The 20,089-nt window shown below is 44.7% G+C and overlaps 1 protein-coding gene across 3 annotated transcripts; it reads left to right on the forward strand.

Annotated features, from left to right (window-relative positions):
- The first annotated feature begins 4,478 nt into the window (after positions 1-4,478).
- On the forward strand, positions 4,479-18,755 carry LOC142584577 (uncharacterized). 3 transcript variants are annotated; one of them, XR_012828814.1, is made up of 4 exons: positions 4,479-4,858; positions 6,166-6,265; positions 12,386-12,599; positions 18,219-18,754. XR_012828814.1 is itself a non-coding variant. In XM_075694685.1 (4 exons), the coding sequence occupies exons 1-4, from the start codon at positions 5,407-5,409 to the stop codon at positions 18,392-18,394; spliced, it is 519 nt and encodes a 172-aa protein (XP_075550800.1). In that variant the 5' UTR covers positions 5,392-5,406; the 3' UTR covers positions 18,395-18,755. The 3 variants fall into 3 exon arrangements, 1 of the variants encoding a protein (XP_075550800.1); XR_012828813.1 differs by having other exon boundaries at positions 4,480-4,858; positions 6,166-6,252; positions 18,219-18,748; XM_075694685.1 differs by lacking the exon at positions 4,479-4,858 and adding an exon at positions 5,392-5,448 and having other exon boundaries at positions 6,166-6,252; positions 18,219-18,755.
- Positions 18,756-20,089: the final 1,334 nt, after the last annotated feature.

A 20,089-nucleotide genomic window follows, 5' to 3' on the forward strand; every position in this document is an offset into this window, starting at 1 on the left:
AAACAACGTCCGCGTATACCAAACAAAGATGCATGTGGATGCTTAACAAGTGGTTTGGCACAAATTCATGCGCGGTTGCTAAAAAGGGCAGCATGGGCGTGCTTAGCACGTCGTTTGGCCGAAATCCACGTGCGCGCTCTGCCAAACTCAGCCTGTGCATGCATAACATGCGTTTTTGCAGAAAACAACGTCCGCGTCTATCAAAAGATGCATGCGCATGCTTAACAAGTGGTTTGACACAAATCCATGCACGGGTGCTAAATAGGGCAGCATGGGCGTGCTTAGCATGTCGTTTGGCAGAAATCCACGTGCGCGCTCTGCCAAAAGCAGCACGTGCTTGCATAACTTGTGGTTTTGGAGAAAACAATGTGCGGGTCTAACAAGAGATGCATGTGCATGCTTAACAAGTGGTTATGCACCAATCCATGCGCGGGTGCTAAAAAGAGCAGCATCGGCGTCATTAGCACGTCGTTTGGCAGAAATCCACGTGCGCGCTCTGCCAAAAGCAGCATGTGCATCCATAACTTGTGGTTTGGCAGAAAACAACGTCCGCGTCTACCAAAAGATTCATGTGCATGCTCAACAAGTTATTTGAACAAATCTATGCGCGGGTGCTAAAAAGAGCAGCATGGGCGTCATTAGCACGTCGTTTGGCAGAAATCCACGTGCGCGCTCTGCCAAAAGCAGCATGTGCATGCATAACTTGTGGTTTTGCAGAAAACAACTCCGCGTCTACCAAAAGAACCATGTGCATGCTTAACAAGTGGTTTGGCACCAATCCATGTACGGGTGCGAAAAATAGCAGCATGGGCGTGCTTAGCACGTCGTTTGGCAGAAATCAACGTGCGCGCTATGCCAAAAGCAGGATGTGCATGCATAAATTGTGGTTTGGCAGAAAACAACGTCCGCGTCTACCAAAAGAACCATGTGCATGCTTAACAAGTGGTTTGGCACCAATCCATGCGCGGGTGCTAAAAAGAGCAGCATGGGCGTCATTAGCACGTCGTTTGGCAGAAATCCACGTGCGCGCTCTGCCAAAAGCAGCATGTGCATCCATAACTTGTGGTTTGGCAGAAAACAACGTCCGCGTCTACCAAAAGATTCATGTGCATGCGTAACAAGTGGTTTGGCACAAATGCATGCGTTGGTGCTAAAAAGAGCAGCATGGGCGTGCTTAGCAGGTCGTCTGGCAGAAATCCACTTGCGTGCTCTGCCAAAAGCAGCATGTGCATGCATAACTTGTGGTTTTGCAGAAAACAACGCCGCGTCTACCAAAAGAACCATGTGCATGCTTAACAAGTGGTTTGGCACCAATCCATGTACGGGTGCGAAAAATAGCAGCATGGGCGTGCTTAGCACGTCGTTTGGCAGAAATCAACGTGCGCGCTATGCCAAAAGCAGGATGTGCATGCATAAATTGTGGTTTGGCAGAAAACAACGTCCGCGTCTGCCAAAAGATGCATATGCATGCTCAACAAGTGATTTGGCACAAATCCATGCGCGAGTGCTAAAAAGAGCAGCATCCCTATTGAAAATCCCAGCATTGCCCATCATGAATTTTATGCTGGGCATGATGTAAAATGTGCTGGGCATGATGGAAAACTTGGTGGTGATGGTGGAATTCATCGTGGGTATAATGGGTGGATGGTGGGTACAGTGGTAGATGGTGGGATGTATTGGTGGGATACATACTGGGTGACTTGTCTCAATGGTGGGCGGGCTGGGTGAATGGTGGGATGACTACTGGGTGACCTGTGTAAATGGTGGGTGAATGCTGGGCGTGCTGGGAGGATGGTGGGTACATACTGGGTGAACTGTGGGAATGGTGGGTGAATGATGGATGTGCTGGGTGAATACTGCATGTACGTACTGGGTCAAATGTAAATGGTGGGTAAATGGTGTGCATGCTGGGTGAATGGTGGGTGTACTCGGTGGTTCGTGAAACACATAGTGAAGAAAAATTTTGCTTTATAGTACGATTTCTACAGCTTGATTGCTATGATATTTCAACCCCACTAGAGGTATTTTACTGTCAAGCAGGAACAGGACACTTATTGAAGAAGGCAAAGACAAAATCAGTCACAATGTGACGTCATGTCCCACTTTAAAAACACAACCTGATCAATATTTAATTTAAAATTGCGAGACCTCTTTAAGGAAAATGTAAATTTCTTAGTACAAAAAAAGAAAAGTATAAAAAATATTTTCTCAACCGGGATTCGAACTTGGGACCTAAGGATCACGAGCCTAGCATCTTACCACTGCACGACGGCGCTGTTATCTCTCAGCGTACATTTTGGCTGTGTCAACAGTAAAAACCACTGTCTCCGTTGCTGTTTACATTTGTATTTTAAAAGCAAAGATGTGGGTTCCCTCCACCGCGTCAGCTGCCGCATCTCTAGAAGAGCACAAGTGTTGTTACCATCGACAGGTAGTACATCGTGGAGTGATAGAACATCGATTTTGCTGTACGATGTGCATATTGAATAAGAAATTCAGAAATAGACAACGGCGACCGGGGACATTGTTAGGGTTGTTACTGCTAATTTCGACAGTTGTCTCTCGCTCTTTACACTTTTGAGGGCGCACATAATTCGTGTGCTCAACGCAAAATAGCTACATAAACACTCGTGGATGAGTCTTCATTCTGACAGCATACTGGCTTCTCACGGCAGCGCTGTACCAGATTAATGAGACCCGAGCGAGACAAGTTTTTAGGCAACTTTGTGGAACAACCGAAAACTTCTTTTCCGCTTCGCATAAGCTTCTGCAATAATTCTGGGAAATTAACTAATGTGACAGTGTAACCGCACATGTAAGTCCACAGGCTTGTGTGCCACATCTTACCAAATAAAACAATACGGATACGCAGCCATTCCCGCAGATGGTATGATTTTGATCAGCGACCGATTTTGAGGAGGCGGGTAGGTGCCGCGTCGTCACGGCACAATTATAACAATTGGCCACGTCGACTTTAATACCGGTGTCGGTGCTATCAGCATTGGCGGCTTGAGAGAAGCACGGTTGAATACCGTGCAAGAGAAAAGTACAGTGCACACCACCGATGCGAAACTGACAAACAATTTTAAAGGGCAGCAATGGAAAGCGCTTCTGTTGCGACTTCAGAGCTCTTGGCCCTCGCGACTGGATGTTTCTGTTGCGACGTCAGAATTGCTGTCGTAATATCAGTCACTGTCATGATAGAAAGTTGTTGTTCCGACTTCAGAACTCTTGTCGCGACAGAACGTTTCTGTTGCGACTTCAGAGATCTTGGTCTTCGCGACAGAATGCTTCTGTTGCGACATCAGAATTTCTGTCGTAACGTCAGGAATGTCTGTCAACTACGGAAACGTGAGGAACTTCTGTCGTACAACAGAAATTTCTCTAGTTGCGACATGAATTCCTGCTGTCTTCTTCAACTGGGGTACCTTGTGGATTCTATCGCAGACGCAAGTAAATCACAAAGCTAATGAAGAAACACTGAATAAAACCGTGCATAAGCAGCCGCGTCTATTCGCTGGAATGCACGGTAGCACTTCAATTGGCTGTGAACATATTGTACACCGCCGCACATTTCTGGCACCACCACATAGGACACATTCACGCGGCAGAGACATGCGGTTTTTTCCAGGAATATTCGTGCGCCGCACGATAAATACAGAAGGCATGCACGACAGGAGCGCAATACGCACACATTCACCACACCAAAACGAAAGCAATGCGGATGACACGGGTGTAACCCGCGCCACACGAGCGATTAATTCTCGTAGATTTGATGCTTTCTGACTGAATAAGTTACAACGCGCACGGAAACATCGCACACTAGACGTGTACCTCCGAGATCATGTCAACAATTTCTATTGCTACAGTAGAGGGTGACGAAAGCAACAAGTCGTTTAAAACGAAGTGACGGCGCAGGTTGCACGGGCAGTAGCGCAAGGCGTCGTGGGTGGGCATGGATGGGCTTCAAAACAGCTGAAAGTAGGCGGCAAACTTTCCGGAAGGGAGCAATGGGAGACTTGGCTCGCCAGCCTCGACCAGGCACGGCGGACCGCACAAGCCAGTGGAGTTCTGGGCTAGGGGCTCCACCCCCTCACTTTCCACACCTTTTTTTTTCTTGTTTACTAAACCTTTTTATATATATTTCTTCAAATTACAGCCCAGAGAAGGCTTCCTAAGAATGGCATACGCGAATCTCGAAGGCCATCTTTTTACTGCCCGCATGCGACGGAAGCTCCTGGAAATCGAAAACACGTCATAGAATTTCTTTCTGCGCTAAAGTATAGCGGATAATATAAACTGTGCGATGGTTGTTTATGTATTGCAACATCTATATGCAGTTGGGCGCAACAAGGCACAAAGCGAGTGTGTGCTGGTTATTATTTTAGTCATAGCGGAGGCCAACCAAACTCCCAATTTCACAGGTGGCGCCACCCACCACCCCGTTTCAAAGTGGTTGCTCATAGTATCCATCCACCAATCTTGTTCTCTTGTTTACATGTGCTGTCGGTCGTACGAGTTGCTACGATGTGTTTGTTTGATCGTGTTTTTGCGTTTGCTGTAATGAATTGTGACATAGTTCGCGTGCACAAAAGTGCCAGAAGATAGCTTGTGTCTCGCTGCAAACTCGCGGTATGCGTGGTGCGCCAGGCAAACGTGGACCAACGATTTTCATGCCATGGAGTGCGTTCCCTTTGTCCGTGGTGGTTGTGGAGAGTTCGGTTGGCGCCGCAAAGAAATGATGCGCATTATTAGCGTTCCGCAGGTCGTGCACTACGCAACTGCATGTATGCGGGAATAACTTTGCAGCTCCGGCAACTTGGAGGGCGCTTTTTGACCGCATCGTACCATTTAAAAGGTGAGTACACGCATGCTGTGCTTGCTTCTCGTGTGTGCCTAGAGTGTCTTGCGAGCGTAAGAAATCGAACTCCCGCGACGACATTGACTGTGCCGATGCTTGCTGAGCGTTGGTTGACATAATTTGCTTGCGCAAGTTTATTGGCTTAATGCTAAATTGAAAGTCTTGGTGAGCGCTTCCTTCCGGTGAGAGGGATTAGGTTCGGCAACAGTCCTCATTTGGCGCGAGCTGCCACTTTTCTGCTAAAGTTGGATAATAAAGACTCATCTGCCTCTTTACCTATTCTTACTGCAATGACGTTTCCTCTCTTACTTATGCTTCGAGGTTGAAAATAATGTCTGTTTACGCGGTTGTCGGTTTGTGAGCAGTTATTGGGAAAAAGTATAAACACCATGCAAGTGATCTTGCGCGCGACAGCGACGCGATGTAGATGGTTGTCGCGCTCGCTCGTTCCCTACAAGTTGTACCCCATGCGAGCGGTCTTGCGCGCGACAGAGACGCGATGTAGATGGGTGTCGCGCTAGCTCGTTCCGTACAAGTCGTACCCTATGCGAGCGACGACATTGAGAGCCGTCTCCCCGGTGTTGCCGGTATGAGGGCAGCAAATACGCGCCAAAAGTGTGCTTTATTAATTTAGTTTGCTGTGTTTTACTCAAAGGAGCAGCGTAAAACATTTCTTTAAAGTCTTGCAGTAGGTTCTTAACCTTGCACGTATCAAAATAGTCGTTTGCTTGTTCCGTGCAACAAGCGGTAGTACTCGACTGATGTACGATTCCGGCTTCGCGCTATTGTCTGTTCGCTCATAGCACTTCTGGGCGACGAGCGACGAATTCTAGATTTCCAGAACCAGGCGACAAAGAACGAGCGATATGTTCGCGCGACGGCCCGTTTTCTCGCTCAAAGCCGTCGCGCACAAAATCTCCCTCATAGGGTTCGGGCAAAAATATTTAAGCAATTACGGCTTGCTACTACTACAGCTTACGTTTTGAGACAAGGTGTTTTGACATAACTTTGACATAACTAGAGATGACAAGGGAAAGTTGCTTAACTGATAGAAAAAAAATGAATTGTTACGTAAACAAACATTTGTTTGTAATGTACTGTAGCTGTAGGTCTTAAAAATTTTATTGTCATGAAGAGGTCCCTACTATCACAATATTCATCAGTAACTTTGACTTTGTGCTCTGTTCCCACCCTGCAGTGGTGCAAACATCGTTTTTGTGACTTTTTCTGTGCTCCTTGCATGTGTTCACAACGACTTCTTTAAAGTGCCACTGCTATAAGTTAACAGAGAACCTATCTTGCAGGGGCAAGGCCGTGACCAACAACAGTGTCCACGTCAGGGAGGAGCTACGGCTGCAGCAGCACTGTGTGTAATCGGATGGCCTGGTCAGGTATGACTGAAGTGTATGTGTTTGCAAAAGTAGGATCTCGCTATCATTCGTCAATAAGTTTATGGACATATTACTCAGCAGTGCTTACTAAATAGGCTAAATATCTGCGCAACTTTATTCAACTTGCTGCTTATTTGTGTCTGTAGACATTATGTACACATTGCCTTGTTCACTTTAAAACTAGACCTAACATGTCTTGAGGTTTATTTTTTCTTGCATCAATCACTTGGCTGCACGTTACATTTTATTTTGCTTAGTACACATTATATCTACCTCTTGTTATTTTGTTTTATTGATTTGAAACTTTCCTGTGTTACATCTTTTATATCCACTTCTTTTTCGTTTAGGCTACATGCTTGTGCAGTTTCTGCACACGTAAGGATTAAAAGTGTAATGGGCCAAATATGTCACAGGTCTAAGCATGCAGCATGCTTACCATTGTTTAACATTGGTATTAAATTATTGTGAGGTTTACTTGCACGAACAAGACTAATTGAAAAAAGTTGGACAAGACAGTGCACTAGACTTTAACTTACAAGCTTTATTCAGAAAACACGCAATGAGGCCCCACCTTATGCTCAAAAATATCTGCAGACAGATGCATAAATAAATGTTCCACATGGGAGGAAACCAAATGCGCAACAAAGCCAATACTGCCCACAACAAACCATTACAAAGCATTCAGCAGGTTCTTCTCAAGGTACAACAAACACTCCTTTATCAGTGAGTTCCAGTGAAGGAGTGCTTACACATTTATCATTAGCCTTTGAAATGCCAAACACCAAATATTTCCTTATCTAACTGCCTGCCAAACCGTCTGAGCACTTGCTTGTTTTGAAAACACAGGTAGCATTTACGAGCACATCTTCGGCAGTGGTCAGCCAAATGGGCAGTGCCTGCTAGAGTGTTTACAGCGTTCCGGTGCTCCCTAAGCCTCTCATTCAAGAACCTGCCCTTTTGTCCAATACAGCACTTTCTACAGGGAAGTGAAATCTTGTATACCACCCCCACATTGCAGTTAAAAAAGTGGGTGACATGCTCCTTAGTGCATGTACCCTGATTCGCGGCGTTGCTTACCAACCTGCACATTCTTGCGAGCTCTAGTGGCGCTGAAGAAAACACCTACACTGCACTGGTTTGCCACATTGTTTAGGTGTTGGGACACCCCATGTACAGATGGCACAGCCACAGGGCGCCCACTGGCACGTGCGTTATTGCACCGAGCAGCTGCCAGATCTGTTTTTACCTCTTTAATGAGGCTCCCAGTAGTTGACACCAAAGTGTTATCGAGATACCTGGCCCTACATAAATGACTCGCTTGTTGCTGAGCGCTGCAGGAAACCTGGTGCACAAGATTTAACCAGAACAGCTCTCGGGCAGCTAGGAGCTATGCATCCTTTAACATGGAGTATGCCAAACGGTAGTCGAGCAAGGGCTTCGTTTTCCTAAGAGAGTATATATAATAAGGAAAGTATGAGTTAAAATTATACGAATATCGAATGATTGCAGGTGATCATCTTCTGGCAACTCATGTGTGAACTTGAGTCCTACTGAACACTGTTCGAAAACACCCACAATGTTTTTAACAGCAAAGCCAGCACAACAAGAAAGTCATTAGCACTACCACATTACCCACTGGACGTGCAGTAACGCATGTCCCAGTGGTAGCCGTGCAGCTCTGCCATACATACACAGGGTGTCCCACCGCCTAGAAGAAAGGTGGCGAACAAGTTTGGCGTAGGCATTTTTTCAGCACCGCTAATGCTCACAAGAATATGCAAGTTGGTAAACATTGCCGGGCGTCAAAGTACATGCACTAAGGAGCATGTCACCTGCTTTGTTAACTGAAATGTAGTGGTGGTATGCTACATTGCACTTCCCTGTGGAAAGTGGTATATTGAACAAACAGGTGCCTGAATGAGTGGCTTGGGGAGTACCGGAATGCTGTAAATGCTCTCACAGGCGCTGGCTACTTGGCTGATCACTGTTAAAGTACCCATAAGTGCTCCCCATGTTTTCATAGCACACAAGTGCTCAGTCAGTTTGCCAGGCAGTTATATAGGGAAATGTTTGAGGTGTTTTGCATTTCGAAAGCTGCTGATGAATGCATAAGCACTCCATCACTGGTACCAGCTAATAAATAAGTGTTGTGTCTTCAGAAAAATCTGGTGAATGCTTTGTAATGGCTTCTTGTGGATGCTTATCAGCTTCTATGTGCATTTCGTTATCCCCTATGTGGCACATTCGTTTATGCATCTGTCTCCACATTAACTGAGCATGCGGTGGCCTGTTTGCATGTTTCTTCTGAATAAAGCTTGTCAGTTGAAGTCTACCGCTTTAGCTAGTCCGACCTTTATTCCGTACGCCTTGTTTGCGCTAGTAACTATGTCACAGGAGCTGTGTCAACGCCAACTAGCCCAACCTTCTCCATTTTTTCACAATTATTTCTCAAGTTCCCAGAACAATAGACACGAGCTTGAATTTCTTTAAATGGTAAATGAAGGCCAGTATTCACTGTGCTGTAAGTACTACAGCAGTGAAGAGTTTTCTAGTAAGCTTGCTTTCTTTCTCTACATTTATTTATATTCTTCTTAAGCTATACCCATTCATGCAAGTAGGCATTGTGGCAGAGTCTGTGTCCAGTTGCATCGTTTTCGACTTTGTCTATACTGCATAGACCACATAGTTGGTACATAGTTCAGTCTATTGATGCACTATCATTAAATAAGCATGCAGTTTTGCACATGCAAGATTGCCTGCTCGCTATTGCTAAAGCATTTGCTGGTTATTGCTATGTTGCTCATCAAGTGAACTTGATTTCAACAGCACCACACAGAACATCTGCTTGGCAGTGGTGTAATTTTAATAGTGACTATCAGCCAACAAGCTCTAAGTCTACAGCGGTCCAGAAATGATTTTATTACTTTGGGTCTCTCCACATATTTGGTTAGCACAGTGGGCAGTTTTCTATTTATTCTGCTTGGTGCTGTTCACGTGAGAATATTTTCAACTAGCAAGTACAAAGTGTAATGCTGTCAAAAGCCTTTGATTACTGGGCAAATGAATTGAAAGCATGGTACGTAATCCAAAAAGTATTTTTCACAAAATACTAGTGTCAAGAACAAGCATCATATGCACTGCAACTCATGGTTTTATGTTGGTATGCAGGTATCTCAAGCTAAGGGTGCTTGTGCATGTATTTTCCACATATTAGCTAATGCTTTAGCTACATGAAACTGTCTATGTTCTGGCTGCTGAAGTCAAATTTGTGGTTGATGAAACTGCTTGTTTTTGCTGTGCACTTACATTTCTGTTGTTTCTTAAAGGTTGTAGCCATGTGACAACTGATGTATTGCAGCAATGTCAAAGGTAGCTTCCACCCATTATTGCTACAGTGTGCCAACAGACACCTGTCGCCGTATTGGTGCATTTTCTGAGAACCAGCCGTATCCTCTAGGTGAAATTTGTAGTGTCGTTTTGAGTTTGCCAGTCAGTTCATATAACTTGAGGACAAAATTTACACAGTGAAGGAAGGGAGACCATACAACATGACCAGTGATGACTGAATATTTTGATAGAAGGAATAAAAATAACACTGAATGTGTGCTTATATTGTGCACAAGTTCCTTCAGAAGGAAAATGTGAGTTGTAATACAAAGGCAAAAAATCACAATAAACAGTATTTGCGTAAAAAAAGGTGAATAGTCAGACTAATTTCTATCCCTTGTCATCTAGAAAGGACGCCTTTTTTCATGCATTCATAATGGGGGCTTGCTCACACGTCTTGTGGTATGCCTCTCTGATTTCTCTTGTCAATTTTTCACCGTGGGTGGAAACAGATAAACTAATTTAATCTGGCCTAAAGCCCAATCGCGGCAATGCATGGCCAAGTCAGACGAGCATGCCGGTCTTCTCAGTAAAATGTGGTGATTTCTTTGGTACATATTTAGTTCCTGGCCTGTCAGCTTCCTAACATTGGAATGCAGTACACTGCCCCTAACACACACTATACATATTTCGTGGTATGTTTAACCAAGCGTACCTCGCTTGCCTGCTCGCTTTTCTCAGTTCACTTGTGGACTGTGCGGCATACCTGCCTACTTTATTTTTTCTCTCGAAATATGTGTGCATAGCATTCCACAAGCGCATTGAGAAAGGCGTCCAGGCAAAGGATATTTGTATAAATTACCACTAAATATGTCTTGTGTCCGTCATTAGTAGTGTATTCTATGCCTCTGTTCATGTGTATGTTTGGTCAAATGCACAGGGTCGTCAACTCTTGGCACGAACACGACTCAGCGTGACCACGCCCCGCGGAGTGCCAGCGTGCATGGCGCAGGGGGGATGTGGAGCTTCGTGTCATCTGCTAAAGTGCGGGAGCACGCCATGCTTTAGCGGATGACACATGACATGAAGTCCCACCTCTAAGCCCCTGTGCGCCTGCGCCGCTTAGCTCCGTTGCACAGCCATGCAATGCGCGCTGGCAATCCGCGGAGTTCGGCCACTCTGCACCATCTTCGTACTAAGAATAGACGGTCTTGTACATGGGGCAGACTGGCCGCTGTATAAGCATGTGCCCAGGAGAGCACCATTATTCACTCAAGGGACAAGCATGCTCGTCCCACTTGACAATGCATTGACACAACTGGTGATGTACGCCAGATTTAGATTGTTCATCTCTTTTGTTTACTTAAGGCAACCGATTGATCAACAATATCACTGAGGTATACCATTTAAAAAAGAGGGACATCTGTCAGCCAGTGCTCATTATGATTGCATTACAAAGAGGAATACTCTCTAAATGACACGGAATAGTGATCACTCCGTGCTTATTTGTTCTATTTTTATGCAAGTGCTGTTTATCATCATTTTGTACATTTGTATTGCAACTTGTGCCCTTTGTCTTAAAAGATCGCTTGTGCAGTGCAAGGGCATACGCAGTATAAATATTATCTTAAATTTTTGCACCAAATATAATGTTGAATGGGTAGCTTTTGTGTCTTGTTGTCTTCTTTCTGTCCCTTGTATCACTCAAAAGGTAAACATTAACGTACACCAACTTTCTTAATTACTTGCCCGTCAGTGTTGATAAACATGAAATGTTGTTTTCAGCCAGAATATTCTTACCATTTCTCATTTCCGGTCAGCATAGTGCTAATCCTTTGGCTTTTTATAAAGCGTGCTAATATGTACTTCTGATTAATGCAAAAGTTAGTTCTAGTTGGTGGTAGCTGAACTTGGACATCATGACAAGTGCAAGGGCACACACACACACAAAGAGACACAGTCTGAAAGGGCGCTAGACATCAACTGAAGGGCTTAATGACAAAAAACAGCAACGCACATATTGCGCAAAAACCTACAAAAAGATGTAGAAGGTGCAATTGTCCCTAAAGAGAATTCCGCTGCCGCTGTACTAGCGCTGTACTGTTACAACAAACATTTCAAACCTGGTCGCAGTAAAAGGAGCGTGCACACTGAGTTCTGAAGTTTGAAGTTGTGACGGGACTTGGCGCATTCGTCGCTGCAGTTTAGTCATGACGAAAATATAACTGCTGAGATCAGTGAGTGGTGCGAGTGGTTTTCAGAGCCCACAAGGGAATTCACTTGTTTTCAACCATGCAAGGGTAATCTTACTTTCAAGGCATGTCTCCAATGTTCTTTAGAACAAGGCCATGTAGTGTATGATGGTAGTGGATTTTGGAGACTGGCGCGCGTAGGTCTCTAGGTAACGTGCTGCACTGTTCTCCGTGTGACACTGCAATCTTGGAGGCCTTGACGTCACTCGTTCTTGCACTGTTCTCTGCATGGCGGTGCGCCTATTTGAATCAATTGTTTCGCTTTCTCTGTTAATTTCATTATTGCAAGGTTAGACTGTACGAAATATGAGTGTTTGCTGCCCTTAAAATGGGAAAATTTTATTAGTTTAATCCTTTACACAAAAATGAATTTCTTGGTGAGGTTGGGTTTAACCCCAGTTTTTTTTAAACTTGTTCGAGGGGCAGAAATAGGAAATTATAGAGTTGCATCAGAAATTGACGGATCTAATTAACCTATATCATATTGTTTTATACAAGTGCGTTTTAGTGTTAAGAATACTGCTCAGGAAAAAAACACTTCATATCTATTGCAGGTACAGATTGGTGTGGGATTTGTGATGCCACTCAACAAGTGGCATTACATATTCAAGTCTGCTTCCGACGGAAAGTGCCCATTAGAGGTGGCATGGCACCTGTGGACACCAGTGCAAGCAGGTGAAAGCAGCCTGACTGGACAGGCCTGCCGGACAATGTGCCGCGCATCTTGGAAGCTTCCGGCAACACCGGAGAAAGTGGCTGCTTTGAAGAGTAAGTCAACAGTCACCTCATTTGAGAAACATAACTGCATATCTACAAGTTATCTGAATGAGTTAGCATTACATGATGTATACAGAGCGACAAGAAATGCCAAAGCAAGAATGAGGCAAGTGCCTATATATTATATCTTTTTCTTCTGCTGTATATGCACTGTGTCTCGACACACAATTTAAATGTCTCTGTGGGTATGAAAAACAGCACAAGATAATTTCGGGATATGGGTTTCCGGCGAAAATCGCCCACAAAGTTTCCCCCATAATCAGTTTGAATTAAAAACAACCAAGAAAGTCGGGTGGCTACACGAGCGGTTAATTTTGACAGGACCTTGATAGCTTGCATTCACCGCTTGCATTGTCTTAACAGAAGTGAACATGTAAGCACCTCATTGTCTTTGAAATTTCTAATGTAGACTTGGCATGCGTTATTGTAGCTTTTCACGCTGCAGCTTTCATTTCACTTTTTTGAAATAATGCTTCTCAAGAAAATTGGGTTCCGACACAGCTTGGCAAATTGTATGGTCTAAAAGAAGCTTTTTAAACTACTGCCGTCCAAAGTGTTGACTGTGGTCAACTGATGTGCTGCTTTACAATCTGCAGCATTCACAGCCATGCAATTTCAAAACACTATTCTGATTATTGGGATGTAAAAGTTATAAACAGGGATAAAGTGCCTCGGAAAGGGTGGCCAACGTTTCGTTAGGAGGACCTATCTTCTCAAAGGCTGCCTCGTCATCCTCGGCATGTTGGTTTTAAAGTGTTAGTAGAGTGACGTCACATGCAGTTGTCGGGAGTGGCTGGTTGTAAAGGGAGAGACTTGAAGGAGAATGAGCGCGGTCACCTGATGTTTGTAAGCATGATTCCTAAGACGTAGGAACAATAGTGCGAGTGGGAAGGCGGGGAGAAAAGGAGAAAAAAAGAGACCAAGAGGGAAAGAAAGAACAAGAAAAGAAAAAGAAGGGCATAGGAAGGTGTTAGGGAAGCAAGAGGTTAGGGAGCATTCAGGGGTGTCTTTGGCAGCATGTTCTTGTGGCTTTAAAGGAGCCGGTGAGGCGGTCAGTGCTCGAGTAACAAAAACAACCCGAAAAGACATTAGTTGAAAGAATGACTTGAGTAGCATAGCAGCAATGCGTCGGATAATTTAGATGGAGTTAAGATGGCAGCAAGGAGTCTGGAATGCAGTGCATAGGGTAGCTGGAAGGCAGCGGCACGGTCTTTCTAGGGACGTTAGTCCCAGTAGCTCAACGTAGGTGTCGTCACAGCGGTATGCAGAAGTGGCGATACCCTGTGTGGCTGAGGCACCGAAGAAGGTATCCTGGCGCCTGGGATTTTAGAATATGTTGGTGAGGGTGTTTCGAAAAAATAGAATAAAGAACAGACAAATATGGGGGTGAACTGAAACTGCAATAACAAATAAGAGGGTGGCATGAGCAAAAGCGGGCGGAAGCAGATGTACATGGGAAAACATATTTATGCGAACATATTTATGGGGACTCTACAGACTTCCTATTGCGCTGCACTGACAGGCCCCACACATACCTACGATACATAGACGACATATTCATAATATGGTGACATGGTCAAGACAGCCTAGATAAATATGTAGGATTTCTAAATTCTTTTCAGCCAACAATAAAATTCGCATCAAAATCTTCAGTGGAGCGCATAAACTTTCTGGACTAAACAATATACATTGACACTGGGACACTAATGACAATGCTGTATGGAAACCTTTTGACAAACAACAGTACCTAGAATATACAAGTCACCATCAAGCCACATTGCAAAGAAGGCATCTTTAAAGGCCAAGCACATGGCTACGTCACATGTGTGTTGAAAACCAAGACTACATAGATAGACTTGATCACCCTAAAGAAACCCTATCAAACGGGAACCACCCAAAGAGTGCCCTTCAGAAAGCCTGCACCGATGCAACCAAACTTGACTGAGCCGACGTGCTCAAGCCCCACCCTAGAATCACAAGAACAGCGCCTCTTCTTACTACTAAATTCTCACACTCCCAAACATGAACAACATCCTCAATAAATACTACCCAATTCTCACCAGCAACCAGAAACAAGATTTTTCCCGCCCTGCCCAGAGTAGTCTTGAGATGCAACACTATAATATTAAGGATATTCTTGTATGTGCCAAACTAAAAACAACGAAGTTAGGAACCAGTCCCTGTGGCCGCCCGGGTGCTCTACATGCAAACATATTTAATCTACTACTACAGTAATAAGTACAGCATCAAATCACTCAAACAACGTAACTTCGAGTTTCATCTGCACATCAAGCAATGTAGTCTACTGTCTAGAATGTGCCACTTGTAGCATATAATACATAGGTGAGACAGGACAAAAAAATCATAAAAGACTGGACGGTCACCGCGCAGATACAAAACAATTTACCTAAAGGAGTAGCCAGCCACTTCAATGAACATGTCATATGTGACAAAGCAAGGCTCCATAGACTACAAATTTCCGCTCACCTCGCTAGAGGAAATATCTGGAATCATACCTCATACACAAGTTTAAATGCCTACATCCAATAGGAATCAATTTAACACAGCAACTTAGAATCTTTAAAAACTTTAAAGCTGTAACTTAAATCGGAAAGCCTCATGTCATCAACCAAGGCGCAAAACACATTGTGCCACCAGCTAAACTTAATTCTTAACCTGACCTATTCCACCGTTTCTAATTTTTACCTACTTACAACTCAATTTAATATATTCTTTCGTGTTTTAATGTTTATATCAACTGTATGACCCCTTTTGCCATGTACACCTGCCTCCGCCCGCTTTTGCTCATGTAACCCTCCTATTTGTTATTCCACTTTCAGTTCCCCCCTTTTGTCTGTTTTCTATCATATTTTTTGAACACCCTCACCACCACAATCCAAAATCCCAGATGCCAGGATACGTTTTTCTGCGCATCAGTCACACAGGGTATCACCAGCTCTATATACCACTGTGACGACACCTGCGTTGAGCCACTGAGGCTGACATCCCTAAAACACCATGCCTCTGCCTGCCAGCTACCACATACATTGCATCCCAGACTCCTTGTCGCCATCTTAATTTCTTCAACATTACCCGACGCGTTGCTGCTACGCTACTCAAGTCATTCTTTCAACTGATATCTTTTGGGGTCTTTTTTGTTACTCGCACACTGACCGCCTGACCAGTTCTTCTAAAACGGCAGAAAGATGCCGCCAATGACACTCCTGAATGCTCCCTAACCCCTCACTTCCTTAACACGCTCCCATGCCCTTCTTTTTCTTGTCTTTCTTTTTTTGCCTCTTGGCATCTCTTTCTTTCTCCTTTTCTTTTGTTTCTTTTCTCGCCGCCTTCCTATTCTCACGGTCTTGTGCCCTCGTCTTAGGAACCATGCTTACAGACGTCAGACGACAGCGCTCATTCTCTTTAAAGTCTCTCCCTTTACAACCAGCTGCCACTGACAACAACTGCACGTGATGTCACCCTACTAGTCCTTTAAAACTAACATGGCAAGGCTGACCAGGCCACTTTTGACGAAAATAGCTCAAAAGTTGGTCAGCCTTTCTGAGGCACCTCATCCATGTTTATAACCTTCATACCACTGTGTGCTATTCCATTTGTCAGCCGCTTTCTTGATTTTAGATGTTCTGATTATTGAAGTTTGTAAGACATGGCCTATCAGCACTTTCGGCATACTTTCAGTGATCTCATTTTATTTAAGCATAAGAATGAGGAAAGAACTGCTACACAAAGAAAGCACCTCGAACATTAATCGCATGTACGCTCTGATCTGCATAGCTGATCTTGTTCTACGCAAAGCATCCTAAAATTTTCATGCCTCTTGTCGGTGCCAAGAAAAGCAAGGTGCTGGGCATCATGCGGAATTCCAGCGCTTTCCGCCAGCCTGGATTAGAAAGGACTGTATAGTGTGGCTGTAACTGGCATTCTTCTGCCAAGATTCAATTGTTTTATGGATCAAAGTACCAGGTACTCTTGTAGTCGCATCAACACTCTGCCGAAGATTTCATTTCCTACATAAATATGTTTTTTTAAACAGACGAGCATGAAACATTGCTCTGTATTACGTTAAGATGCTTCTTTGGGCTTTTTTTACATTCAAGATGTAGGTTACCTTAGCAAAGTAGCAATATGGAGATTGAAAAGTAGAAAAAAAATGGCAGATCCCATGCACTGTGAGAATTGATGTACACGAAGCACACATTGTTTGCTTTGATTGACAATAATTAACGGTGATGTTAGTGGCAACTTTGTAATTTTTTCAGTGTTTAGTCCAATACGAAAGTGGCGAGTTGATGTTAAGCATTACCTTGCATGCACCACTTCTGTTTGTCTGCATAGCCCACAGAACACACAGGGAGATGTGTTTGCTTGAAGCGTTGTTGCGAGTCATTGTTCATAATCTCTGAGAAGGAATGGAGCGTTGTCATTGCCTCACATGGCGCACCGCATCATGGCAGAAATATTAAACTTTAATTGAATTATGAGGCTGTGCATACTTCAATTAGCTATTGTAATTGTATGTATACAATGTATACATAAATTCGCGGTCTGCACTACATTTCACTGCGTAGCGAAGACGCTCCTGTTCTGTGTGACACTTCTTTCAAGTCGGGGTGTCCTCGACGTCGAGTGCACGCCTTGCTGGCGCGTGTTAATGGGCTCCTTCTACATACATGGCCAACACACTGTTGAGATTCCAGCTCAAAGCGCTCTCTTCAGACTAAGGACGATTCTAATGTTTACACTATCACAGCCCAGCAGCTGCATTTTTCTCGCATAGAAATTAAAACCAGCACAGCACGTGCAATACACACTAACGGTGAAATGCTGGGGCAGCAGCGCCGGTCAGGATGTGCAGAGGTGAGCGCCATCTAGAAATGTTGCAAGGAATCCAAGGGCACGCATGACAAGACCATAGCAGCTGCAGCGCCCGTAATGTTGGGAGAAGAGGCAAAAAAACCTTCACTTTAAAACATTAGTTGCCATCATTTGCAGCTAAATAAAGCTTGCAAGCCAGCCATTATACAGCTTTTACATGAAATCTTTTATGCCTATATGGCAAATGCTAAAGTTACGACTTCCTCACCAACTGCACGAGCAACAAGTAAAGCTAACAAATGATAGAATGGAGAAATCAGACAGCTTGCACCTTGCAGCTCCCCTGCATGCGTTACAGTGTAGCCAAATTGTGGCTCTCTGAATTTGACAGGAATTTGGGTGGTTGAAGAGCAGACAAATTATGCAAAATCAGAAGCCAAATATCCTCCCCATAAGGCTTTGAGTACAGCTCCCATGTGTCTAAATTTTGCAGTTAAGCCAACCTCCAGATGAGAAGAGGCGTGGCTTTGGCAAAAAACATACAAAAATTCCATGTAAATCTGCAAAACAATGTGATGCATGTGTATGCATACTCACTGCAAATAAACCTGTGCTGGCTTGCGTCCTGGGTAGCATGTTTGTGTGTGACATTTGCTGCATTTTGTTATCTTAAACTTTTTTTGAAGTGATTAGAGCAGATTTCCTTCATTCACTTATTGCTAGAAATCATTGGAAAAACAATTTACTTATATATTTATTGCACTCTCCTTTTAGACTGCCTGGCGAAATACATAAGTGACCATCCAATGATGCCACCTGCACCACATCCGGAGAACCACCTTGCTTCCCTGCGAAAGCACCTTTGGAGCTCTCTTTTACACAAGCAGGACGCCAGAGCAAGCGAGTGCAAAAGTAAATATAGTACAAGTCCAGTGATGCTTTTTCAATAAAGTGTGATGATATGCTACGTAGTATGGTGCTTTACATATTGATTTGTTATGGCATGAAAATAGCCGCATCTTGGCAACATGTATATACAGACTGTACACTTCACAAGACTCAACATCACATAAAGATAACCCGTCATGAGCTTCCGAATGGCAATGGCTGCTCCTTCAATTCATCACACAACTTGCCTTTGACGTGCTGCGCCCACGATGATATCCAACCCAGTGCCCACCGTGCCACCCATCACCCACCGTGCCGCCCAGCACCCACTGTGCCCAGCAACCACCATGCTGCCCAGCACCCGCCGTGCCCAGCAACCACCATGCCGCCCAGCACCCACCGTGCCACCCGTCACCCACCATGTCACCCAGCACCCACCATGCCACCCGTCACCCAGCATGCCACCCACTACCATAATCCACCATGATGATGGATGATGGATTCCACTATGCCCAGCATCGGGCAAATTTTCAATAGGGATGGGCGTGCTTAGCACGTCGTTTGGCAGAAATCCACGTGCGAACTCTGCCAAAAGCAGCATGTGCATGCATAAATTGTGGTTTGGCAGAAAACAACGTCCGCGTCTCCCAAAAGATGCATGTGCATGCGTAACAAGTGGTTTGGCACAAATCCAGGCACGGGTGCTAAAAAGAGCAGCATGGTCGTGTTTAGCACGTCGTTTCGCAGAAATCCACGTGCGCGCTCTACCAAAAGCAGGATGTGCATGCATAAATTGTGGTTTGGCAGAAAACAACGTCCGCGTCTGCCAAAAGATGCATGTGCATGGTTAACAAGTGGTTTGGCACAAATCCATGCGCTGGTGCAAAAAGAGCAGCATGGGCGTGCTTAGCACGTCGTTTGGCAGAAATCCACGTGCGCGCTCTGCGAAAAGCAGCATGTGCATGCATAACTTGTGGTTTCGCAGAAACGTCCGCGTCTACCAAGAGATGCATGTGCGTGCTTAACAATTGGTTAAGCACCAATCCATGCGCGGGTGCTAAAAAGAGCAGCATGGGCGTGCTGAGCAGGTCGTTTGGTACAAATCCAAGTGCGCGCTCTGCCAAAAGCAGCATGTGCATGCATTACTTGTGGTTTTGCAGAAAACAACGTCCGCGTCTACCGAAAGATGCATGTGCATGTTTAACAAGTGGTTTGGCACAAATTCATGCGCAGGTGCTAACAACAGCAGCATGGGCGTGCTTAGCACGTCATTTGGCAGAAATCCACGTGCGCGCTCTGCCTAAAGCACCAGGTGCATACATAACTTGTTGTTTTGCAGAAAACAACGTCTGCGTATACCAAACAAAGATGCATGTGGATGCTTAACAAGTAGGTTGGCAGAAATTCATGCGCGGGTGCTAAAAAGGGCAGCATGGGCGTGCTTAGCACGTCGTTTGGCAGAAATTCACGTGCGCGCTCTGCCAAACTCAGCCTGTGCATGCATAACATGTGGTTTTGCAGAAAACAACGTCCGCGTCTATCAAAAGATGCATGTGCATGTTTAACAAGTGGTTTGGCACAAATCCATGCACGGGTGCTAAATAGAGCAGCATGGGCGTGCTTAGCATGTCGTTTGGCAGAAATCCACGTGCGCGCTCTGCCGAAAGCAGCTTGTGTAGGCATAACTCGTGGTTTGGCAGAAAACAACGTCCGCGTCTGCCAAAAGATGCATATGCATGCTTGACAAGTGGTTTGGC

Source organism: Dermacentor variabilis, chromosome 6 (genome assembly GCF_050947875.1).
Source record: "Dermacentor variabilis isolate Ectoservices chromosome 6, ASM5094787v1, whole genome shotgun sequence".
NCBI classification, from domain to species: Eukaryota; Metazoa; Arthropoda; class Arachnida; order Ixodida; family Ixodidae; genus Dermacentor; species Dermacentor variabilis.